This window comes from Piliocolobus tephrosceles, chromosome 2 (genome assembly GCF_002776525.5).
Source record: "Piliocolobus tephrosceles isolate RC106 chromosome 2, ASM277652v3, whole genome shotgun sequence".
Taxonomy (NCBI): Eukaryota; Metazoa; Chordata; class Mammalia; order Primates; family Cercopithecidae; genus Piliocolobus; species Piliocolobus tephrosceles.
Window position 1 is genome coordinate 189,143,356 of NC_045435.1, and position 27,461 is coordinate 189,170,816.

General features: G+C 39.1%; 1 protein-coding gene across 1 annotated transcript in view; it reads right to left on the reverse strand.

The window, feature by feature from the left end:
- Positions 1-625: 625 nt before the first annotated feature.
- Positions 626-27,461, reverse strand: part of ATP13A4 (ATPase 13A4) — a 157,967-nt gene continuing 131,131 nt past the window's right edge. Inside the window, exons 26-30 of the mRNA XM_023214899.2 lie at positions 16,308-16,479; positions 15,052-15,245; positions 13,868-13,956; positions 8,848-8,928; positions 626-4,501 (exon numbers count right to left, since the gene is read on the reverse strand). Coding sequence (XP_023070667.1) covers positions 4,289-4,501; positions 8,848-8,928; positions 13,868-13,956; positions 15,052-15,245; positions 16,308-16,479 — 749 coding nt within the window. The 3' untranslated portion in view covers positions 626-4,288. The remainder of the gene's footprint in view (positions 4,502-8,847; positions 8,929-13,867; positions 13,957-15,051; positions 15,246-16,307; positions 16,480-27,461) is intronic.

Consider the following 27,461-nt stretch of genomic DNA (forward strand, 5'->3'; position numbering starts at 1 on the left):
GGCTCTGGTGTTAGGATTTTCCTCTCTCAGCTGTGGGAGTTGGCCTTTTCTGTGATTGATGGTCAGGTTCCAGAGAACTTCCATGAGACACGAAAATCTCTTTCTGGAAGAAATTGTGCTCATTATGGCCATTACATTGGGCATTTGCTTTGCTGTCGTCTTGTTTCTCAATGCTACGGTTTTTTTTTCTTCTTTTTTCATTCAGGAAAAACAACGTAGGAGAGTGACACAGCAGGGATCTCGCTGATAAAGGACCTGCATCTGAATCCAGCTCCTCCATGCATGGGCCGTGTGTCCTAGTTACTGAGCCATCTGGAGAGCCTTGCACTTCATCAAAAGAAGAAGGACGGTAATCCTTGCCTTGCTTTCCTCCTAAGGTTCTTACGAGGCTTACATGAGAGAACAAAGATGAGAGTATTTTGTAAACTCTACTGTCCTGTGTATAAAGCAGAGAATAATAGCATCTGTGGTGTTCGAAAATGCCTGGAACTTTGTAAAGATGTTGTCGGATTCAACATTACTGGAGTAAACCCACCATTTTATTAGAGTGAAACACTCCTCTGCAGAGAGATTGATTTTTATAACAACTGAATTATAGATTTTATGTGCCTCTTTTGAACAGAATAATTTATTATAGCACAAACTAAATACAAAGCTCTGAATAAATAACCATTTTTTGCAGGCATCACATCTGCAGGTGTATATGTGAACATTTCCAAGGATACAGACGTCACAAGACGTATTTCCATTCTCAGATCATTACATAGTTAGTGAGGGAAGCCCAGAGTCAGGGTTCTCTGTAGGTAAGAGCTAGATGCCTTGGGATGAGCATACAGGGCACCGTCTCAAATGATTTGGACTATGTGACTGTGTTCTTTTCTCCTTCAGACTCTGGTCAAGAAAGTGTATTGGTAACAGGGTGCTCTGCCCTCAAGTTTAGGGCACTCTCCCGTGCTCTTTCAGGCAAAGTTTTTTAATACCTCTTTAAGAAATTTCACTAATCAGAAGTCTTCCCCCAGCTTCAGTCTGACAATCAGGACCCCCATTCTGTACCTCTTTCCTAGGATCTTATCTCCCCCTTTCAAGGGACAGGGCAGTTGAGTCTATACGTCCACACAATCGGATCTGACAAGGCTGGAAGCCCTCCCTCCAGGGCCCATCCTCCCATCAGTGTCGGTCTGGTATTCTGTGTGGGTAGCAGTAGAATATGGTTCACATCCGATGGCTCAAGCCTGTAATCCCAGCACTTTGGGAGACCGAGGCAGGCAGATCACGAGATCAGGAGATCGAGACCATCCTGGCTAACACGGTGAAACCCCGTCTCTAGTAAAAATACAAAAAGTTAGCCGGGCGTGGTGGCGGGTGCCTGTAATCCCAGCTACTCGGGAGGCTGAGACAGGAGAATGGCGTGATCCTGGGAGGCAGAGCTGGCAGTGAGCCGAGATTGCACCACCGCACTCTTGCATGGGTGACACAGTGAGACTCCATCTCAAAATGAAAAAGATTCACGTCACAGCATAAGACTGAGACATTGGGCGTATCAAGCTTGAAAGAGATCTTGCAGGTAATTGAGTTTCATCTGATACCTGACTTCCTTCTCTACTTGACCTTTGAATAGCCACTCATTTCTCCAGTGTCATAGAGTACATTCCACTGCTGTCCGTGCTGGCTGTTAGGACAGTGGTCAGGGCAGATGGCCTGAAGCCTTCCCCACTGTCATCTTTACCCTCTCGTCCTGATTCTGCCTTCTCGTGCCACCTGACACAAGTCAGACCCTTCTTTCTCAGGATAACCCTTCACAGTCCCCTGACTGTATTTTTCTGGGCTAGGTACTCCCTGTTCCTTCAATTACTGCTTCTAAGATGTACTTAGTCCCAGGAATACAGTCTTCAAAATGAGTCTCTTTTCCCAAAGACTTTACGGCTGCTTGGCTAGTGGAGGACTAGATTCTTTCATTCCTGTTCCCTGCCAGCCTTTGCTAGGGATAGAATCACTTAGGACCAAGGCAAGAGCAACTCAAAGTCTCAGAAAGACAATCATTTTTTGGTTTTGCTTTGTTTTGTTTTGAACACACCTCTAGCCCAAGCCTGGCAGGATGCCTGGCATTCATTTGAACAGAGGGCCTGGTATTAGCAAAGAGTTGCCCATTCTTTGCTTGACTGTGAGATCACACTAAGCAACCTGCCCTGCTGGAGCTCCATGATTGGGAAGTGTTTGGAGGCAATATAAGGTTTGCTCAGAAGGTCTGTATTTGAGGCCTCGACCTGCTCTTGCCATTACTGAATCTCAGCTTTCTCATCTGTATGGTGGAGATGATAAGCCCTTCCTTGTTGAGTCATGGGACAACTGTACAGTTCAGGTGAGCTAGTGGAGGTGAACACACTTAGCAAAGGTCACACTGACATGTGAACTGTGCAGGCTGATCTTGCTCATGACTAGGTCGCAGACCATCTCTAGCTTGCCCCCGCCTGTAACCCTCTACTTTTGGAAAATGAGAAACACTTTTAGAAAAGCACATTCAGAACTGCCAAATCATTGCTGAGGCTGACTTTGCAAAAGGAAACATTTCTTCGTGTACCAAAGACGACAATGATTCTGCAGTCTTGAAACGCTAAAATATCCTCATGCCCTCTTTTAAAACCAGAAGTAACAGGGTACCCTCGTGGCTGGGAGACGCCACGTTCCTAGAATCAGCTGCAATCGCAGAGCCATCAGCCATGCTCAAAAGCCCAATTAGGGGGAAGCAATGCTTGCAAATGCTATTGATAAGTTGCAAAGCCAGCCTGGGCCAGGACACTTATCCCCTGATCAGAACATTCACCTAGGATTTGATGCTCATAATAAAAATTTTGCTTTTGCCTTAAAGCATTATGTGTAGATGTGCTCCTACAGTTCAGTGTTGTCTCCTGAGCTAACAGAAACCCGAGTCTTCCTTGTTTTGAACAAATCAAATATAACCAAATTGTAACAGTGATAAAATAAGGAAAATTTTAGTTTTCTGGAAACTGAAGCCACAAACTTAAAAAAACGTACTGGTTGTGTAAGAACTTCCATCAATGGTGCCACATAATGCTGTAGCGTGAGACTAATGTTTCTCAAAAAGAGTAAAGCAGAGGAGTGAAAATTTCTGGAGTTGGCCGCGTGACATGAGAGGTTCCTAAAACGTAGGATAAGTGACTGGGGTTAGGAGAAGTGGACTGTAGTGGACAGCACTAGCGCTCTCTGATCTGTTACTTTCCTTTCCTTCCCAGGACTACATCCCAGACCAATTCTATCATTTTGTGGGGCCTGATACAAAATGAAAATACGGGGACCCTTGTTCAAAAATTAAGAATTTTAGGATGGAAACGGCACAGTGTTAAAGCAAGTGTGGGCCCTTCTAAGCGTGGGGCTCTGTGTAGTGACAGCTCATACGCCCATGAAGCATCCCTAAACACAGGAGACTGCACTTTCCAGCTCCCCGGCCAAATCCCTGACTAACGAGATATGCGTAGGGAAAGCGATGTGTGCCACTTTCGCGGTGAGGCCGTGAAGAGCCCACATGTGATCTCCAGCCTGTTCCTTCCCCCATCACAGTCAACACAGAGTCCTTGCATCGAGTCGATGGAGCCATCAGGTTGAAGCAGTCGCTGCTGTAAGAAGAGCAGGTCCAGAGTGTCACCTGGATCATGGAAGAAGCGCTTGTGTGTTAAGGCACTGATATCTGAGAGGTGTTTTTTATTGCAGCATAGGCTGAGCTTATCCTTAATAATATGTAGAGTAAGGCCAGAAGCAGAAGGAAAAGCTCAGATCTGAAAAGCACTACAGAGGAAAGGAACTCAGACAGTGAAGACTGGTGTAATGTTTCCCAGGCATTAGTTCTTCCATCGATGAAGTAAAAATTCAAAAATGCTCTTTAACATGTTACAACTCCGTGAGTATACACAGTACTACTTCCCCTTAATTCATTTTTATAAAAAGGAAAGTATTGCCCTGTCCTAAGAAGAAAGATCACATATTTTTCCCCTTTAGCCTGCTTGTCTCTTGGCCCATAGCAATTCTTGGCCCATTCTCGCCTTCACTGAATGCCTCCAGTACCTTCACAAGCCAAGAGGAAAGCACTCTTCTGGGTCGATGTTCTTCTCTGTAGAAAGCATTTTATCAAACAGACTTTACTTTGTCACCATGATTTGACAGGTATCCCCAAAACTCCAGCTGATGTTACAAGAGTCTCATTTCTTAAAATCAATTAAACTGGTCCCTTTTGTCATTGTTTCTCTGTAATATCACCTTGGATATCACATGTCCTTCAAAGTTGTTCTTCATTGCTCTCAAATACTGGATTGCTGTAGGACACCCCTCTGCCACACTCCGGCATGTCAGAGTGGGAGGTTTGGTTTAGTGGGGGCCAACTAGGGTCATTTGCCAAATCCCTCTGCCATATCCGATACTGGCTTTTTGACTGATAGCCAAAACATCTTTTAATCATCATCCACAGGGCTCGATTTTCAATAATGGCCTCCTGCAAAATAAAAGAATTACTTTTTATAATTGGGGTTGAGTGTTTTGAGGCTACAGCCCTCCACAGGTCATCATAAGTCACTACTGCACTGGTTGCTTAGATCCAGCTTGACAAAGAGCTTGACCACTGGACGAATCTAAGGTGGTTTCACTGGACAGGTATTGGCTTCTCAAACGTTTCTATTTAAGTAACTCCTGCAGGAGAAGTAAGAGGTACAACATTTCAAGACTCTGGGAACATAACTTGAAATGGCTTGCCTCAAAAATGAAGTTTCTTTTGCATCTTACATCTAAATTAAATTTAAAATCATTCAAATTCTATGTTTCACTCTATAGCACATCTATATTTTATTGAATATAAAATGACATTTAAAATTACTTACTACTAAATACTGAATACAATTGACCCTATATAAAGATGTGGCCCATGTATGACATGTTTTGCATATACCCTGGCATATCACTGCATATTCATAAACACAGGTTGATGAAATTAAACCTGTGTTTAATTTCAAGACAAGGACAGTCTTGGAGTTGAACAGATCTGGATTCGGGTCCCAGCTCTGACACCTATTATGGGCAAAATAGTTACTCTATCCAAGTCTCAGTGATTAGAATAATCCCTTCCTTATGGTTGTTATAAGGCTTACATAACTCCCTTTACAATGCAGGGCAGGGCAGGGCATAGCTCTCTCCCTTTGTCTATCCTTCTGAACTACTCATTTAACAAATGGCTAAGCACTGTGGTCCTGTTCACACACGTCTCTAACCTTCACCTTCACTGAAATACAGTTTTAAGATTACAAAAGACATGAGTCTTTGAAAACATTTTGCAATGCCATTTTATCTCATGAGTTAGAGTGCGCCTTGAATAGAGCCTAAGTTATAACTTATAACTCATGAGAAGTTATCATATTAAGTAGTAGTTTTCCTAAAATCTACCCATTTTTGCCATTTGGGTTCCACTGCCTATGAAAGGACAGAGAACAGCTAGTCTGAATTAATCCTGTGATAACTGACCATCTGCTGGCTGCCAGGCTGTTAAAGATCCATATAGCCATCTCAGCCTCCTGGAAACCTAGCCAGATGAATTATTCTACTTTCCTGCAGCAAGGTTTTTTTGTCTTCTTTAATTAACAAGAAAACAGTAGTTCTTCTTAGAGCTGGGATAAGGTAGGAGCATCAAATAAAGGTTTTAAAATCTTTCTTACTTCCAGGAAACCTTAGTAAACCTTAAAACAAAATAGATGAAACCACATACACACACACACACACACACACACACACAAAGACACACACACACACACACAGACACAGACACACAGACACACACACACAGACACACACAGACACACACACGTAGACACACACACAGACACAGACACACACACACAGACACACACACACACAGACACACACACACACGCAGACACACACAGACACACACACACACAGAGAAACTTCAGTGCTCTCCATCTCTACATCTTGTCCTGTTACCGCACATTATAAATACAAGGCAGAACTAGTGACATGATTTGAATTTGTGTCTCCATCCAAATCTCATGCTGAATTATAGTCCCCAATGTTGGAGGAAGGGCTGGGTGGGAGGTGACTGGATCATAGGGGTGGATTTCCTCCTTGCTGTGCTCGTGATAGTGAGTGAGTTCTCATGAGATCTGATTGTTTAAAAGTGTGTAGCACCTTCCCCTGCTCGGGCTGTGTAAGACCTGCCTTCTTCCCCTTTGCTTTCCGTCATGATTGAAAGTTTCTTGAGGCCTCCCCAGCCATGCTTCCTGTACAGTCTGCAAAACCACAAGCCAATTAAACCTCTTTCTTTTATAAATTACCCAGTTTCAGGTATTTGTTCACAGCAGTGGGAGAATGGACTAATAACAACTAGAAACAAAAGGAAAGCCTTGGTGAGACATTTCTTTAAAAACATTTCACCACATGAGCTCTTCTGACTGGCTACCCAAATACCTCATACATACAAGCATACCTATAGAAACACACAAATAATTGTTTTAAAGGCGGGGGCAATCAAAGCCATCCACACTAGCTCTCACGCCTCTCAGCTGGAGGTTAGATCATGAGCTCTGGCAGAGTAAGGATAAGGTCCTGCTCAAATCTGTTTGTTTCGGGGCTGATCGGAGGTTAGATAAGTGGAATAATTTGCCCAAAGTCAGAGAGAAAGAAAGCGGTGGAGCCAGGATTCGAACCCAGGTAGGTTACCCCTGAGCTTGTGCTCTTAACTGCAAATCTGCTGAAAAAGGAAGAACTTCCTGCTAGAGGATTATGGAAGACTTTGATACTTAATTACCATACAGCCCATTCCCTCCCAACTCTTCCCTGCCCACCTAGAAGGGAAAAATAATAATAAATGGTCTAAGCTACACTGTGTAATTTTCAACATGGATCCACTTTCCAGAATCCTTTTCTACTTGTGATGACAATGAGACACAAGTCTAATCAATAAGGCGTAAAAGAAAGTCTGCTAGAGAGCTTCACAAAAAGTTTGTTTCCCAAGAAAAGGTTCAGACTTGACGGAAATCGGCTTGCTGTGGCCTCCCCTTCCGTTTTCTTCCTGCATTGAAAACAGATCCAGCTATGTGGAAGCTATCTGGACAGCATGATCATAGGCACAAACATGAAAGACCACGTCTGAGGATTCTAGAACAGAAAGGTGAAAGAGTGTGCATTCCCAGTGGCACTACTGAGTTACTAAGCCAGTCCTGAAGCCACCTACCTTCAATCTTCTTCTTGAGTCAATAATTAATTATTTAAGCCACTGTTGGTTAAGTTGTTACTTGCCTACCTGATCCAGAGATCAGGAAAGATACATGAAGAGGATAATACTACAGCTGTGCCGTAGAGGATGCAATAGCATTTTAATACGTAGAAATGGAGGAAAGATACACCACACAGAGGAAATCCTCTGATTATGAACAGGGATAAGATGTACACACTAGATTCTTCTTTAAAGGGCAAAGACCATCATTCTGCCGTTGGGTCTGAGGCCACCCGTGACAATGCTCTTTTATTAATCCGGTTGCTTTAGAGACATACGGTTTAGTATATTGTATCTCAAAGTGTGATCTCTGAACTAATCACATCAGAATCGCCTGACAGCCTGTTAGAAATGCAAACTTCTGTGCTCCTTCTAGGCCTACTGAATCAGACCCACGGCGGGTAGGGCTTGGCAATGTGTGTTGTTTTAACAAGCCTCCCAGGTGATTCTGATGCCCACTCAAGTTTGAGAAGCTCTTGTTTAGCATATAGAGAGAAGGTCCAGTACTGAAATTCTATGTCCTGTTCTGCCCCCAGCTCCTGTGCAGGCTTCCCTCTGCACAGGAGTAAGCAGGGAAGGCTCGCTGAGGTCCTGCCTGCACAACAGTGCAGGTTCTCCCAGCTCACCAGGACACTCCATTTGCTGGAACAATTCTAGTTCTGTAACTCAGAGAAGAAATCGGGACAGACGGGATTCAGAGTCTCACCTCTCCTTTGTTCAGAAATGCCTTTTCAGGGCAGCCCTGCCTACCAACAGGCTTTGAAGAAGGGAGATTGTATCTGGTAGTACTGAGCGGGGAGAGCGTGAATCACGTGGAGAAACAAAGCAGGAGCACAGGCTCATTTCACTGAGGAAATGGAGCACAGGGGAGCTGGAGAATAAAAGCTAGAAAATGGAGCAAATGGGAGCTGGAGAATGAAAGCTGGAAAAGCTCACTGTGAATGTCATTTCCCATCTGTAAGGCAAAAATGATATGAGTTAAGTGAAAGAAGCTGGACACAAAAGGCCACATATTGTATAGTTTCACTTATATGAAATGTCCAGAATAGTCCAAGCCACACAGTCAGAAAGAAGATTAGTGGTTCCCAAGGCCCAGGAGAAGGCGGAAGGGGCAAGGAAGAGCAGCGGCTGGTAGGTACAGGATTTCTTCAGCAACGGTGAAAACGTTCTGCAATTAAGTACTGTCAATGGTTGCACAACTCAGTGAGTGTACTGAAAACCACTGAACTGCGGACCTTAAAAGGGTGAATTTTATGGTGCGTGAATCATATCTCAATTTTAAAAAGTAAATTGTGTTGGGTCTTTATTTGGAAAATGTAGAAATGAATAGGACCTTAGAGATCAATTCCATTGTCCCCAGCCCCACCTGACAGATGGGAAAACTAATGTCCTGCTTGGGACTCAGCAGGGGAAGGCAGCATTGCTCACGCTGTGAAGGAAGGGAGACCCTGCACTGCCGAGCCCATGTCAGCTAAAGTTGTTTTCAGAGTCCCAAAGAAGCCCCTCACACACACACATGCACACACACAAGATGAGCAGCCCAAGATCAGCACACTTACCTCGGCCACAAGGGACACAATGAAATTCAAGCTGAGCATGATGACAATGGAGACCCTCCACAGGGTGGGAGTGCAGAGCAGCTGGCGGGAGATGATGAAACACAGTTAGTCTGAAGACAGGCAGACGCTGGAAACACGTTCACGTGTTCACAGTATACATTTTCATAGGTGATAATCTCATATTATGTGTGTCTATTACATAAATCGTATACATATAAAGAATTTCTATGCTTGTATGCACCGAAAAAGTATGGAAAGGTTATATTCATGATCCTAATGATTTGGGGGTTATGAGTGTTGCTTTTCTTCTTTTATCTTTTTTTTTCTTGTGATGTGCGTGTTTCTCTATAATTTCTAAATTTCCTAAAATAACTTTGGTCACCTTGCAATTAGAAAAAAATAGTAAAATCACTTTTTGTTTGCTTGTTTTGTTCTGTTTTCAAAAGGGAGGCAGGAATGTGGCTTTATCTCCAGGAGGCCTACGGGTACACATGTCAAACCTTCACAATTGGGTAGCACTGCCCTCTTCTCCCTGGTGCCACATCTCTCCCCAGCCGAGCCCTGCTTTTAGCACTGGCTCAGGGCATCTCCCTCAGGACTGTGCATCCAGCCACACAGTGTTCCCTCACAAGGGCACTTGCCAAAGGAGCAGATGGAGGTGAAATCAAGCCAGTCATGACCTGTCCCTTTGCCCATTTTCTCTGTGTCTCCCCCAACCCCTCCAGGCGCATTCCTGATATATATGTATGGTGAATGAATGGTGAGTTATTCTACTTTCCTGCAGCAAGGTTTTATTGTCTCCCTTAATTAATAAGAAAAGAGTAGTTCTTCTTAGAGCTGGGATAAGGTAGGAGCATCAAGTAAAGGTTTTAAAATCTTACTTCCAGGAAACCTTAGTAAGCCTTAAAACAAAATAGATGAAACCACATACATACACACACACACACACACACACACCCACACACACACACACACACACAGAGAGAAAGAGACAGAAACTTCAGTGCTCTCCATCTCCACATCTTGCCTTGAGTGTTTTTTAGTTCTAGAGCTATGATGACCTCTATCACCTGCTGCTCTGGAGGAGGAAACACAGAGAGGTGATGTGTCCTGTTACCGCACATTATAAATACAAGGCAGAACTAGTGACATGATTTGAATTTGTGTCTCCATCGAAATCTCATGCTGAATTATAGTCCCCATTGTTGGAGGAAGGGCTGGGTGGGAGGTGACTGGATCATAGGGGTGGATTTCCTCCTTACTGTTCTTGTAATAGTGAGTGAGTAATTGAATAGTAATTCAATGGGTGAATTAATGAATGAAAAAGTGCCAAGGGCATCCCACTGTACCTGGCACTGTCTTATGCATGACCTCATGCGTTAGTGGGAGTAAAAACTGAAACGGTTCTATAGAGGACGATGTTCTCAAAGTTAAAAATTCAAATCTACTTCTAGGAATTTATCTCAGAAATATACTTGTATATGGCTAAAATGATATATGTACAATATTTTTATTGCAGCTTTGTTTGTAATAATACTTGGAAACATCTTAAATGTCTATCAATATGGGACTACATATAAAGCATGGTATACATATGAGATATACATAATATACATTTATATAAAATAAAATATTATATTAGCATTAAAAAGAATGAGGAAAATGTATGTACTGATATGGAACAATTAATACTATTACATGAAAGAAGCAAGGTACAGGACAATGTATGTGTTGTAGCAGTCATGAAAATTTTCCACTCAGATCTGCTGCTGGGAGGATAAATGGTGGATACCCCAACTGTTATGCTCAGAATCCACCACCACACATGCTGTAAAGCATATCTAAAGTCATAAGCTGCACATAGCCAAGAAATGAGGACAGCATGGATTCTAACCAGACTCATTTCTATGAGACGTAGAAACTCCTGATGGGCCGTGCTGCTATAAAGACACATGCACACGTGTGTTTATTGTGGCACTATTCACAATAGCAAAGACTTGGAACCAACCCAAATGTCCATCAATGATAGACCGGATTAAGAAAATGTGCCACGGCCGGGCGCAGTGGCTCAAGCCTATAATCCCAGCACTTTGGGAGGCCGAGATGGGCAGATCACGAGGTCAGGAGATGGAGACCATCCTGGCTAACCCGGTGAAACCCCGTCTCTACTAAAAACTACAAAAAACCAGCCGGGCGAGGTGGCCGGTGCCTGTAGTCCCAGCTACTCAGGAGCCTGAGGCAGGAGAATGGCGAAAACCCGGGAGGCGGAGCTTGCAGTGAGCTGAGATCCGCCACTGCACTCTAGCCTGGGCGACAGAGTGAGACTCCATCTCAAAAAAAAAAAAAAAAACAACAAAAAAAGAAAATGTGGCACATATACACCATGGAATACTATGCAGCCATAAAAAAGGATGAGTTTGTGTCCTTTATAGGGACATGGATGCAGCTGGAAACCATCATTCTCAGCAAACTATGGCAAGAACAGAAAACCAAAAACCGCATGTTCTCACTCATAGGTGGGAATTGAACAATGAGATCACTTGGACACAGGAAGGGGAACGTCACACACCGGGTCCTATTGTGGGGAGGGGGGAGAGGGGAGGGATAGCATTAAGAGATATACCTAATGGAAATATCAAGATAATGGGTGCAGCACACCAACATGGCACATGTATACATATGTAACAAACCTGCACGTTGTGTACATGCACCCTAGAACTTAAAGTATAATAAAAAAAAAAAAGAAAGAAACTCCTGATGGTCAACTTTGGCCTGACTTTCTTAGTGCACTGCAGTTTGAGATGCTACACATCCAGCCCTCCTTCCTCCCTCTCTTCTTTTTAGAGGATAAACCCACATCACAGTGTGATGCCTCTCCCCACTTCCCCTGGCTTTCTATTCCCCTCCCGCCACTCCGGGAATTTCCTCCAGTAAATCTCTTGCATAACTAAACTCAACTTGACATCTACCTCTCAGAAGACCTAAACAAATATAATAGTTTTCTACTATTTGTGTAAAAATGTGGAAGAAGAATGTACAAAATATGTCCCAAAGTATGTAAAATAAACTGGTGTCGTTGGTTGCCTCTAGGGAGGTGAACTGGTGACTGGGAATCTAAGATGGAATGAGGATTTTCACTATATGGCTTTTTAAACATTTGGATTGTGAATCAAATGAATGTGTTCCCGATTAAAATAATTTATAATTTTTTAAGTAAGCAGTTTCTAGGCTGCAAAACAACATTATTCCATTCTTTAAAAAAAAAACTAAAAATTAGTCAACACGCATTTATAATATATGAATTGTAAAAGAAGGAAGAATATAGTGAATAATGTTATAATTTTCCTTGTCTGCAAATTCTACATTTTCTAAAAAGAACATATATTTTTATGTAATAATAAGAAAAATAATTGTTTTAAAAGTGAACAACAATTCTTTGCAGAATCCTTTGCAGCCATGCTGGCAATGACCCTACCCACATTCTCTCCAAATTAAATATGTTCCCTATTTTGTTATACCAGAGGACCCAGCCTTTCTGTAAGAATCTTTTTCTATCAAAAAGTGACATTCAACTCATCATATCTTATTCTTAACTTCTGTAGGATTAAGAAGTTTTAGCTGATTTAGAAGACCAGTGGGCAAAGCCTACTTATTTCCATGAAAACTTAATTTAATTCATGAAGGCACTTAACAACTGCTAACCACAGTAATGTAATTACAAAAATAAAAAGACACATGCTAAATATATTAGTATGTCAAACTAAAGGTATTAGTATGCCAATGTCACTGTGGGTTTGTGCAGGTGTTGCTGGTTGAAAACACACTATATGCTTTAAGTGCTTGTTTATATTCAGGAGTCTGATACACAATGATCAGTCAGTCATTCCTTTGTCATATTTTGCCATTCTTTGTGTAAGGCACTGGTAACACAAGAATGAGTAAGATACACTGTTGGACCTCATGAAACTCATCTTTGAGATGGAGAGGCAACCAGATATACAGAGCACCAATTAAAAGAGCTGTTTCTTTAGTCATCTCTTCACTATTGCATTTCTTGATCTAAAGATCATTTAGCCATGATTAAATTGTAATACAAGTAGAATAGGTTAAGGGGATCAAAATATGTTTTTCCCTGGCTTGAATATGTAAAATTTTGGTATCTTGTAGGTTTTTATAGCTGTATCAATATTACAAAATATAACAGAGTTTATGAGGAAAAGTATGGCTCTTGGAAAGTAAGTTTTACAGACATTAAGTATGAGCACACAGAAAACATTTTTAAAGTTGTAAAAAAATATATAAATACCTAAATAATAACCCCCCCCCCCAAAAAAAAAAGCTGTACGCAAAACAGTTTTAAACAACTTCAAAAAACAAAAGCATTTAGGAAAAAATTCCCTCATATTTGAAAGAGAAAATATAGAAATATATTTTCTCATCTTATAGGAGTTCTTTTAAAATGAAAATAGTTGGTCAGATTCAGTGGCTCAAGCCTGTAAGCCTAGTGCGTTGGGAGGCCAAGGCAGGAGGCTAGTTTGAGGCCAGGAGTTTGAGACCAGCCTGGGCAACACAGCAAGCCCTCATCTCTACAAATTTTTTTCTTAAGAATTAGCTGGGTATCATGGCACACTTCTGCAGTCCTAGCTACTCGGGAGGCTGAAGTAGAATTGCTTGAGCTCAGAAGTTTGAGGCTGTAGTGAGCTATGATTGCACCATGGCACTCCAGACTGGGCAAAAAAGTGAGATCCTGTCTCTTAAATAACAAGAAGAAAATAAAATTAAAGTATTCAATACTTAAAGACTATCTTTAGTCTCATGAAATCAAAACTAGGTAGAATTTTATTTCTTGACCAGTTTAAATAAAAAATATAGATAAATTTAGCATTTTTTTTTTTAGCTCTGCCATCCCAAAAGAATAATGTGTGTCAAAAATCATGCCAATTGAAATTGTAATCTGCTTTTTAAAGTTAAGCTGTTACGGAACTGTAAAGCATCACCATATCCCAAAGATTAGACTTACATCCAAACGCCTATATAATTCTGGTATATCAGCAAATAGAATGAATAGACATACACCAAGCTGTATTATCAGCACAAGGACAAATATATCTGAGGAAATAAGAACACAGCTATTATTTTGAGAAATCAGAGTGAAAAATCTCACATATATTGACAGATGTAGTCTAGAGATTAACACTGATTTAATTTACTTGATTTCTACGTCCAAACACTAGATGGAAAGTATTCATTTCTAAGCAATGAGTCTCACCTCTACGATTTCTATGCATGTCCTTGAAGGAAGTGAAAATTTTCACATGCACATTTTAAGTTTCAGTTAATAAAAGTAGTAGATATATATAGGGTAACATTGACAAAATACATGTTCAATAAATGCCTTGAAGATATCCAAGTAGCTGAGTCACTTTAATGCAAGTCATCTGCCTCAAATCATTTTCTGGTAAAAAGGAACTGTCAATAGACCCAATTTTAAATTGCTATCATACAGAGGTCAGTATTTAGCTGCTTCCTCATCCCAGGAAGGAGAAAAGCTAAATAATTTTCTCTGAACAAATAAATTGGTATGAAAATATTCATAAAGGTACTCAATTTGGGCTTTGAATTTTTTCAATAAGAAGAGTAGTGATGATATACAAACAAATATTAAACAGGTCACTCATTTCTCATCCAAACATACCTTCCCACTCCAGAATGTAAGGAGGTAGGAGGGAAGTACTCTGGTCAAAAGCCCCCATAACCCTCTCTAGTCAGATTCCTCCAGGCTGGACCCACTAGCAGCCTGCCACCACACAATGCCACCCTGACTACTGCCTTCAAGGCAAGAGACAGGATCCACTTGAGTTCTGTTACGCTTCTCTCCACTGTTTCCAGGGTGAACTCTGACAAGTACTGACAAGTAGAGAAATAAATTGGTCTTTTCAATTTGGAGTGATCCCAAGAAAAGACACCCAGAGGCAAACTTCTGGTGAAGGAAAGGGAGAAAGAAGCCCTAGTATTTAATGCAGCTTTGAAGGAAAGAGCAAAGAACCATGACGACGAGGCTGTACAATGTGTTTTGCAGAGCCCTAGAGTGGAAGTCAAGAGATGCTAGATGAGAATCAACTCTACAGCTGTTCCCTAAGGGACCTGGACATGTCTGCTCCCTCGATTGACTTCTCACCTCTGATCCAGTACAGTTCTACTCACAGTTTGTATAGGTTGGCTGTCTAAATGGTTTTCCTTTAGAGAACACAAGAGCCACGATGATACAGTTGATTGTTCCCAAGAACCAGATCGTAGTGTTCTCAAAACTTGTGAAGGCACTATTACTTTCCATTTTTTCTGGAGCAGTTGGAGACATGGTTAATTCTGAGATGCTTTCATTTTGCACTGTACAGGCACTAAAAGGGAAACCAAAGAAGCTAATGAAGTAAGATGACGAGCCTTTATGGAGCATTTGTACCCAGAAGACTCCATACCAGTGTCCAGAGCAGGTACTCAATGCTTCTGTAATTGCCTCTGCTTTGGAAAATACGTGCATGCGCGCGCGCACACACACACACACTGAAAAATAGGGGAAAAAAAAAAAAACAACAACAAGCACAGATAGACCCATATTTTGGATACATTGAGAGAGAGAGAGAGAGAGATTCAGCCAATTATATATTCAATGCACATTCATTAAGGCTATATGGGAAAGAGACTGGTAAGTCATGGTTCCTCCCCCAAGTGGCTTAATATCTCTGATAATTTGGCCGAGTGTGGTGGCTCACACCTGTAATCCCTAAGAGGCCAAGGTGGGTGGCTCACTTGAGGCCAGAAGTTTGAGACCAGCCTGGCAAATATGGTGAAAACCCATCTCTACTAAAGATACAAAAAATTAGCTGCACATAGCGGCATGTGCCTATAATCTCAGCTACTGGGGAGGCTGAGGCAGGAGAATTGCTTGAACCCAGAGACAGAGGTTGCAGTGAGCCTAGAACACACCACTGCACTCCACCCTGGGCAACAGAGAGAGACCCTGTCTCTATAAAAACAGCAACAACAAATCTCTGATAATTTGTAAGTGAGGTGAATATATAACTTATCTAACAAGGATCATTTTGAAGGTGAAAAGAAAAGATGTTAATAATTTCACTGGGACATCACTTAATTTAAACTGGGCTACTTCAACTGGGACTGCTCGGGCAAGCTATAATCCATGGTCACCCTAGATATAAAAGATGGTCATAGATCATTATCATATAACACAGGCAAAGAGAAATGCTAATGAATGAATGATACATTTATTAGCATTAAATTGTGCTACAGAGAAGAAATAATCACTGAAAATTTGCCCAAGGGATTTTAAAAAGCCAAAACCTTTGGCAGAATGAAGACCCATTTGCCTCCCATCATATTGGCCAGAGGATGTTTGATAGAAATTAGAATGTGAGAAGCAGAAGTTCAGACTGTACTCATACCTGTGTATCTCCATGGAATACCAAGGCTGCCTCTGAACCAGGATGAATCCTGCAATATGCATGGCCAGGCTGAGAAGAATGTTGAAAATCACAGAGAGTAGCAGAGGTGGAGAGATCAGCCGTCCTGCAGGTCTGAAAGGCACCAGCTTGGGGTAGGCACCATTCAGGTTCACTATAAAATAAATTCAAATTTTATATTTATGAGAGCAGGAAAATGTATTCTTGATCAGAAGGATGACGTAAGTCCACTGGCCCATACATTTGAGGAAATGGACAAATTGGAGTACATCACAAACTGAGGGAATAAAAGAATTAATGGATTCAAATTCAAGTCATGCAAAGAATTCTTAGAAGAGCAGACAGAACCACAAGATGTCATTTTCGGCTTAATAAATAGGGAAAACCACTAAGTTACAGAGAAGGGAGGGATGAAATGTGAAACTGCTTGTTGGAAAATAAATTGATGCAGACCTTCTGCAGGGAAATTTGGCAATAAATATGAAGAGACTGAAAAATGTTCATAACTTTTGACATAGTTATTCTACTTTTGGAAATTTATCCTAAGCTAAAAATGTTAATCAGAGATGTGAAAAAAATGTTCACTACGGCATCGTTTACAATAAGTTATGGTACATCTATACAATGGAACAACATGTGGTCACTATAAAGCAATGCTTTAAAACACTTAATGACAACAGGTGATATCCAGCAAAATGGTGAAGTAGGCAGCTCCAAGTTCCCACATCTCCACAGAAATATCAAAATACAAGCAGAAACTGTCAGAAATCTGAAAATCTGAACAACAGAAAAGTTTACTGCAACCAAGTGAACACTGAATGAAGAAAAAGACATCTTTAGGATCACAGGAAAGTTTTGTGGCATTTCTACTTGCACTTGATCCACCCCCTGCTCAGCTCAGTGGCAATCTTGAAGATAGCCTGCATTCCCAGTGGGGAACTTTGGTCCCTGGTTACAAAAGGAACGTAGCAGGCCTCATTTACAAATTGTTGTATTTGTCTGTTCCAACCTGTCTGGCAACTACCTGAAGGACTGATGCAGGCACTTGTCTCTGTTCCACCTAACAAAGAACTCACTCTGGACAGAAAAGCAGTGCACATTGCTTGAAAACATCATAAGGCTAACAAATGCAGTTGCCTAGGGCAAAAAATTCTATTCAAACTATCCTTAAACATTGTAAAGGAGCATATACTTCCAAACTCATTCTATGAGTCCCCCACTACAAGGACACAATAAAAAGGGCCAATATTTCTAATAAACTTAGATGTAAAAAAAAAAAAATCCTCAGCAAAATACTAGCAAACTGAATTTAACAACACATTAAAAAGGTAATTCACCATGATCAAGTGGGATTCACCCCAAGACGCAAGGATGGCTCAACATATTCCAATCAATAAACATGACACATCACATCAATAGGATGAAACACAAAAACCATATAATCATTTTAATAGATTCAGAAAAAGCATTTAACAATATTAAAATTCCCTTCTGCTAAAAACTCTGAACAAATTAAGCATAGAAGAAATGCACCTCAGCCCAATAAAGGCCATGTATGACAAATCCACAACTAACATCATACTAAATGGGGAAAAGTTAAAAGCTTTTCCTCTAAAATCTGGAACAAGAAAAGGATGCCTACTTTTGCCACTTTTATTCAACATAATACTGGAAGTCCTGGTCAGAGCAACCTGGTCCTAGGCAAGAGAAAAAAAGGAGACATCCAAATTGGGAAGGAGAAAATCAAATTGTCCCTGTTTGGTGGCGGCATGCTCTTTTACATAGAAAACCCTAAAGACTCCACCAGAGAACTAATAGAACTAATAAATAAATTCAGTAAATTTTTAGAAGCCAAAATCAACATAGAAAAATCAGTAGCTTTCATATAGGCTAACAGTGAATTATCTGAAAAAGAAATAAAGAAGATAATGCCACTTTCAATAGCTACACCACAAAAAGTAAGATGTCTAGAAATAAATTTAACCAAGGAGGTGAAAAATCTCCATACTGGAAACTATAAAACACTGGTGAAAAAAAAAAAGGAAGCTAACACAAATACATGAAAGACATCTCATGTTAACTGATTGGAAGAATTAATATTGTTGAAATATCCTTACTACCTAAAGCAATCTACAGATTCAATCCAATCTCTATCAAAACAGCAAAGAAATTTTTCACAGAAACTGGAAAAATATCCCAAAATGTACAGGGACCACAAAAGACCTTGAATAACCAAAGCACTCTTTAGCAAAAAGAATAATGCCAGAGGCCTCATATATCCTTGATTTTAAAATATACTACAAAACTATGGTAACTAAAACAGCTTGGTATTGGTATAAAATAGACACATAAACCAATGGGACAGAATAGAGATTCCAGAAATAAAAAATCTACAGTCAATTGATTTTGGACAAAGGTGCCAAGAACGCACATTAGGGAAAGCATTGTCTCCTCAATGAATGGTGCTGAGAAAATTGGTTATCGACATGCAGAAGAATGAACTAGATCCCAATCTCTCACCAAATATGAAAATTAACTCAAAATGGGTTAAAAACTTAAATGTAAAACTTGAAACTATAAAACTACCAAAAGAAAACATACAACAAATGCTTCATGGTTTTGATTTGGGCAAGAATTTTTTCCCTAAAAACCTAAACGCATAGGCAACAAAAGCAAAAATAGACAAATGGGAATTACATAAAACTAAAAAGATTCTGCACAACAAAGGAAACAGTTAACAGATTGAAGAGACAACCTACATAATGGAATAAAATATTTCTAAACTACACAATATAATATAATAACCCCTGACAAGGGGTTAATATCCAGATTGTATCAGGAACTCGAAAAAACTCAATAGCAAAAATAATAATAAAATAAATCAATTAAAAAATGGACAAAAGACCTGATTAGACATTTCTCCAAAAAAAAAAAAAAAATAGAAACAGGTATGCCATATGCCAACAGATATATGAAAAATGTTCAACATCATTAACATCAGGGAAACGCAAATCAAAACCACAGTGAGATATAATCTCATTCCAGTTAGAACAGCCATTAACAAAAAGACAAAAAATAATAAATATTAGTGGGAATGTAAAGAAAAGAGAACCCTTTGGGTCTCTTTTTTTGGTTTACATTTGACTGTTGGTCAAATGTAAATTAGTACAGCCATTAAAGAAAATAGCATGGAGGTTCCCTTAAAAATTAAAAATAGAACTACCATATGATCTAGCAATCCCACTACTGGGTATGTATCCAAAGAAAATAACACCAGTATGTCAAAGAAATATCTGCACTCCTGTGTTTATTGCAACCCTATTCATAATAGCCAAAACATGGAATTGCCCTAAGGGTATATCAACAGGTGAATGAATAAAGAAAATGTGATATAGACAATGGAATACTATTCAGCCTTTAAAAAGAAGGAAATGTTGTCGATTGCAACAACATGAATGAAACTTGAGGACACTGTGCTAAGTGAAAGAAGCCAGACACAGAAGGACAAATTCCACATGACCTCACTTATTTGTAGAATCAAAAAAAAGTTGATTTCATAGAAGCAGAGAGTAGAATAGTGGTTTCTTAGGGCTGGAAAGAATAGAGATAGAGAGGGGAAGGGGATGGCGAGAAGGTTGTCAGTATGTACAGTTATAGTTCAATAGAAGGAATAAGTTCTACTGTTCTATTGCACGGTAGGATGATTATCATTAACAATAGCATACTTTATATTTCAAAATTGTTAAAAAAGAGAATTCTGAATGTTCTCACTACAAAAAATGATAAATGTGTAAAGTGACAAATATGCTAATCATCATGATTTTATTACTACACAATATACACAAGTACTGAAATATCACACTGTACCTCATAAATATGTACAAATATGTGTCAATTAAAAATAAGTTGTAACTTTTAAAAAGAAAAAGGAAATAAAGTCATCCAATTGGAAGAAAGGAGTAAAACCATCTCTATGCACTGATGACAAGAGCCTACATACTGAAAAATCTTAAGAAACTCACAAGAAAGCTGATAAAATCGATCACTGAATACAGCAATGTTTCAGGGCACAAGATCAACACAAAAACAATCATTGTGTTTCTATACACCAGCAGTGAACAATTCAAAGATAAACTTCAGAAAACAATTCTATTTCCAAAAAATGAAACACCTACAGATAAATTTAACCAAGAAAGAGAAAGACTTTTACACTGAAAACTATAAAACTTTGCTGAAAGAAATCAAAGATGATGTAAATAAATGGAAAAACCCATTAAAATCTCATGTTAATGGATTGGAAGACTTAATATTATTAAGATGTCTGTACTATCTAAAGTGATCTACATATTTGATGCAATCTCTATCAAAATTTAAATAGTTATTTTTAGAGAAATGGATAAGCCAGTCCTCAAATTTATATGAAATTATAAGGGTCCCTAAATTATTTATAAAAATCTTGAAAAGAAGAATAGCATTGAAGGACTCACACTTCCCAAATTCAAACTCACTAACAAAACAGTAACCAAACCAGTTTGGTGCTAACATGAGGAAATAATGTAGACCAAGGGAATAGAATTGAGGGTCCAGCAATAAGCCCATATATCTATGGCCAATTGATTTCAAAATGCATATTGACACCATTTACTGAAGGAAGGAATAGTCTCTTCAACAAGCTGGGACAACCAGATTTCCACATACAAAGTAAGGAAGTTGGACCCCTACTTCATACCACATGTAAAAATTAACACAAAAAATGGATAAATGACCTAAATGTAAGAGTTAACAATGTAATATACTTAGAAGAAACTTAGGGATACATATTTATAACCTTGGATCTGGCAATGGATTCTTAGATATAACACCAAATGCATGAACAGACAAACAAATAAATAAATAGGACTTCATTAAAATTAAAAACTTGGACATTATTTAAAACGTGAAAAGACAACATATAGGAGAAAATATTTGTGATTTTATGTCTCATGAGGGTTTAATATCCACAGTATATGAAGAACTGCTAGAACTCAAAACCCAGAAGACAAAAATTCAATTAGGAAACGGTCAAAGGACGTGAATAAACATTTCTCCAAAGAAGACATGTGAATGACTGATGAGCACATGCCTATATGTTCAATATTATTAGTCATTAGAGAAATGCAAGTCAAAATCATAATAAGATATCACTCCAAACTTATTAGGATGCTTAAAATAATCTTTGACCATTAAATAACAAGAGCTGATGAGGCTGTGAAGCAATTAGACCCCTTATATGTTGCTAGTGAGAATGTAAAATGATGCAGTCATTAGGAAAATAGTTTGGTGGTTCCTTTAAAAGTTAAATATATGATTAACATATGACCCAGATTCCACTTTATGCCCAAAAGAATTGAAAACAGGGACTCAAAAAGATATTTTATGCAAATGTTCATTGCAGCATTATTCACAATAGCCAACAAATGGGAGCACCCAAGTCCATCCACAAATAAATGGATAGATAAAATGTGGTATATACATATAATGGAATATTATTCAGCTATAAAAATGAATTAAGTTCTGATGCATGCTAAATTAAAGAAACCAGATACAATGGTACAAACTGCCTGACTTCATTTATATGAAATATATTGAATAGGCAAATTCATAGAGACAGAAAAAGATTAGAGTTAACCATGGGTCAGAGGGAGAAAAGATGGGGAGTTATGGCTTAATGGATAGAGTATCTGTTCGAGGTGATTAAAAACTTTTGAAAATATATAGTGGTGATGATTGCAAACATTGTGAATGTAATTCATGTCCCTAAATTATACACATGAAAAATAAAAATGACAACTTTTATGTTATATAATTTTACCACAAGAAAATAATTAAGATATTTATTGATACTTAAGAAGTTGTTCTATGGGTAAATGAAAAATAAGATGCACTATATAGAAGACATAATTCTAATTTATTAATTTATATAGAAAAAAGACTGGACAGAAATACATCAAAATGCCTTAATTGGTTAGCTCTGGATATTAAGATAAAAATAGGTTTTTCTCTGTTATATCTTGCAATGTTTTCCATCTTTCACAGTGAATATATGTTAATAACATACACTTAATATATGTTAAACAGAAAAGAATCAAGTTGTTTAACAAAAAAATAGAGAAAATCCTGAAGGCACTTGTTATGGAGAGGAGAACAATCACAAAAGAAATAAGAGCTGTTTCCAAATTCTTTCAAATAGAATTTTGTTTGAAAGAAATTTCAAACAGAAGGACTGTTGTGGAGAAAAAATCAAACTCTTCTGTGACACCTCAAATGGCAAAACTGGGATGGATGAAAGTTACACATTTAGAGATAAATTTGACTTCCTGTGAAGGGGAAGTCTGCTAAGAAAGTTAACAAAGGCTATATGAGGTTGTTCTTTCAATAGATTTAACAAATATTTAACAAGCTCCTTTAATATGTCAGAAGTATTGGGATTATAGCATGGATCAATACAGGCTAAATGTTGATCTCATGAAACACACATTCTGGATGGGGAGAAGCAGGCAAAAAGCTAATGAAAACAAAGATAAATATCGTAACTTCAGATTGTGGAAAGTATTGTGAAAACATAAAGCAGAGTTGTGTGATAGAGAACTGGTTTGTTCACTATTAAAGTGATCTTTCTGAAGAAGTGACATTTGAGCTCAAATATGAATAATGAAAAAAAAATCAAAGACATATAAAGATCCAAGGGGGGCCGGGCGTGGTAGCTCAAGCCTGTAATCCCAGCACTTTGGGAGGCCGAGACGGGCGGATCACGAGGTCAGGAGATCGAGACCATCCCGGCTAACACGGTGAAACCCCGTCTCTACTAAAAAATACAAAAAAAAAAAACTAGCCGGGCGAGGTGGCGGGCGCCTGTGGTCCCAGCTACTCGGGAGGCTGAGGTAGAAGAATGGCGTGAACCTGGGAGGCGGAGCTTGCAGTGAGCTGAGATCCAGCCACTGCACTCCAGCCTGGGCGACAGAGCGAGACTCCGTCTCAAAAAAAAAAAAAAAAAAAAAAAAAGAAAAAGATCCAAGGGGAGAGTATTTTAAGCAAAAGAAATAGCCCATGCAAAGGTACTGAGTTGACCACAGCTTGGCAATGTATCAGAGACAGTAACACCAGTGCAGCAGGCACATCAGTGAGTGGCAACGTGGTTAGAGGTGAAGTTGATGAAGTAGTCAGGAGCCCAATCATGTAAGGACTTGAATTGAGTCAAAATGGGAAGCCATTGGAGCATTTTAAGCAAGAGAATAAATAATAAAATTTGTATTTAAAAACAACACTCTCACTATTGTGTAAATGGGAGTAAGGATAGGGCCGCAACAGTGGAAGCAAGATGAGCTATAAAGTTGTTACAGTAATGCACAAAAGAGCTGGCATTGCTTAGTGACTAGTGACGGGGGCTATATTGAAAATGGAGGTGGGGAATCAGAGTACATTTTGGAGGCAGCACTAATAGAAATTTCGAATGTATGGCATGTGATGGGTGAAGAAAAGAGAAAAATAAAGGATGACTCTAGTTCTCAGAACAACTAGGTAGACAGTGTGATTCCAGTAGAATGTAAGCTCCATGAGGAAAGAAATCTTGATTTGTTTCACTGATGTATTGTTCCAAGTTCCTAGGTCAGTAAGTAGCACAAACTAGGGACTCAGTGAGTACATAATGATTATACTGAATATCAGATCTGGGGGAATTAAGAGTTTTGTTTGAGAAAGTGAAGTTTAAGTCCTATTAAATGTCCATAGTTAGATGCAGAGTAGCTACATTTCCAGAACTTTGGATGGACATCAAGGCTGGAGATATAAATTTGGGATTCATCAGCAGGTAGATAATATTAAAGTCATGGGGCTGCTTGAGATTACTTACGGAGATGGTATAGGCTGAAAAGACAGAGGATCCAAGAACAAGACTTGAAAGGTTATAAAAGTCGGAGAACAAGTAAAGGAGCAGGGATCAGCAAAAGAGATGGGGAAGCTGTATTCATTAAGGTGGTAGGTAATCCAGGAATGTGGGTAGAATGAAAGCCAAAAGAAACCTCTAAAGGAAAAAGAGTGCTGCTGAGAAATGACAAACAGAGAAGGGGCCCCTGTTGCTGATAGCAAGCAAGTCATTGGTGGACCCTATAGAGCAGTGTCAGGGAGGTGCAGTTGAAGTATAGAGAGGTGTTGCTCCACTTACCAAGTTCTTTTCAGTATTTAAACAAGTTTTTAAAAATAAATTGGCATGATAGCTGTTAAGATTATGATGACAAGATATAAAGATTCTGATGAGAAGATATAAAGACCATGAGGCAAGTAGAAGAGGCAATTAAAGACTTGCATCTTTGTAATGCGTCATTAATGTACACAGTCAAACAATGGTGGCTGTAGCTGGTTCATATTGGCTCATGAGGGCAAATTGCTGCTAAATTTCAAGGCAGTTATTCAAAACATCCATTATTAAAAATAACTTTTATAAATGTGCAATTAATAATATATGGTATTAAACACAAAGATAGTGAATACTCAAAACTGATAACTCTCTCATTATTTTGCTACCTTCTAGTATTATCAATATCCTTGAGGTTAATAATGAAGACTAAACTTAAAAATGTGTCAAAATCTCAGAAAGTTAAAAAGGATATCCAGGAATTGAACTCAGCTCTGCATCAAGTGGACCTAATAGACATCTACAGAACTCACCACCCTAAACCAACAGAATATACATTCTTCTCAGCACCACATCACACTTATTCCAAAACTGACCACATAGTTGGAAGGAAAGCACTCCTCAGCAAATGTAAAAGAACAGAAATTATAACAAACTGTCTTTCAGACCACAGTGAAATCAAATTAGAACTCAGGATTAGGAAATACACTCAAAACCACTCAACTGCATGGAAACTGAACAACCTGCTCCTGAATGACTACTGGGTACATAAAGAAATGAAGGCAGAAATAAAGATGTTCTTTGAAACCAATGAGAACTAAGACACAACATACCAGAATCTCTGGGACACATTTAAAGCAGGGTGTGAGGGAAATTTATAGCACTAAATGCCCACAAGAGAAAGCAGGAAAGATCTAAAATTGACACCCTAACATCACAATTCAAAGAACTAGAGAAGCAAGAGCAAACACATTCAAAAGCTAGCAGAAGGCAAGAAATAACTAAGATCAGAGCAGAACTGAAGGAGATAGAGACACAAAAAACCCTTCAAAGAACCAATGAATGCAGGAGCTTGTTTTTTGAAAAGATCAACAAAATTGATAGACCACTAGTAAGACTAATAAAGAAGAAAAGAGAGAAGGATCAAATGGATGCAATAAAAAATGATAAAGGGGATAGCACCACCGACCCCACAGAAATACAAACTGTCATCAGAGAATACTATAAACACCTCTACGCAAACAAACTAGAAAATCTAGAAGAAATGGACAAATTCCTGGACATATACACCCTCCCAAGACTAAACCAGGAAGAAGTTGAATCCCTGAACAGACATAACAGGCTCTGAAATTGAGGCAATAATTAATAGCCTACCAACCAAAAAAAGTCCAGGACCAGACGGATTCACAGCCGAATTCTACCAGAGGTAAAAGGAGGAGCTGGTACCATTCCTTCTCAAACTATTCCAATCAATAGAAAAAGAGGGAATCCTCCCTAACTCATTTTATGAGGCCAGCATCATCCTGATACCAAAGCCTGGCAGAGACACAACAAAAAAAGAGAATTTTAGACCAATATCCCTGATGAACATCGATGCAAAAATCCTCAATATAATACTGGCAAACCGAATCCAGCAGCACATCAAAAAGCTTATCCACCATGATCAAGCGGGCTTCATCCCTGGGATGCAAGGCTGGTTTAAGATATGCAAATCAATAAACGTAATCCATCACATAAACAGAACCAACGACAAAAACCACATGATTATCTCAATAGATGCAGAAAGGGCCTTTGACAAAATTCAACAGCCCTTCATGCTAAAAACTCTCAATAAACTAGATATTGATGGAACGTATCTCAAAATAATAAAAACTATTTATGACAAACCCACAGCCAATATCATACTGAATGGGCAAAACCTGGAAGCATTTCCTTTGAAACCTGGCAAAAGACAGGGATGCCCTCTCTTTCCACTCCTATTCAACATTGTGTTGGAAGTTCTGGCCAGAGCAATTAGGCAGGAGAAAGACATAAAGGGCATACGATAGGGAAAGAGGAAGTCAAATTGTTTCTGTTTGCAGATGACATGATTGTATATTTAGAAAACCACATCGTCTCAGCCCAAAATCTCCTTGAGCTGATAAGCAACTTCAGCAAAGTCTCAGGATACAAAATCAATGTGCAAAAATCACAAGCATTCTTATACACGAATAACAGACAAACAGAGAGCCAAATCATGACTGAACTTCCCATTCACAATTGCTACACAGAGAATAAAATACCTAGGAATCCAACTTACAAGGGATGTAAAGGACCTCTTCAAGGAGAACTACAAACCACTGCTCAACAAAATAAAAGAGGACACAAACAAATGGAAAAACATTTCATGCTCATGGATAGGAAAAATCAATATTGTGAAAATGGCCATACTGCCCAAAGTAATTTATAGATTCAATGCCATCCCCATCAAGCTACCAATGACTTTCTTCACAGAATTGGACAAAATTACTTTAAAGTTCATATGGAACCAAAAAAGAGCCCGCATTACCAAGACAATCCTAAGCCAAAAGAACAAAGCTGGAGGTATCATGGTACCTGACTTCAAACTATACAACAAGGCTACAGTAACCAAAACAGCATGGTACTGGTACCAAAACAGAGATATAGACCAATGGAACAGAACAGCCCTCAGAAATAATACCACATATATACAACCATCTGATCTTTGACAAACCTGACAAAAACAACAAATGGGGAAAGGATTCCCTATTTAATAAGTGGTGCTGGGAAAACTGGCTAGCCATATGTAGAAAGCTGAAACTGGATCCCTTCCTTACACCTTATACAAAAATTAATTCAAAATGGATTAAAGACTTAAATGTTAGACATAAAACCATAAAAACCCTAGAAGAAAACCTAGGCAATACCATTCAGGACATAGGCATGGGCAAGGATTTCATGTCTAA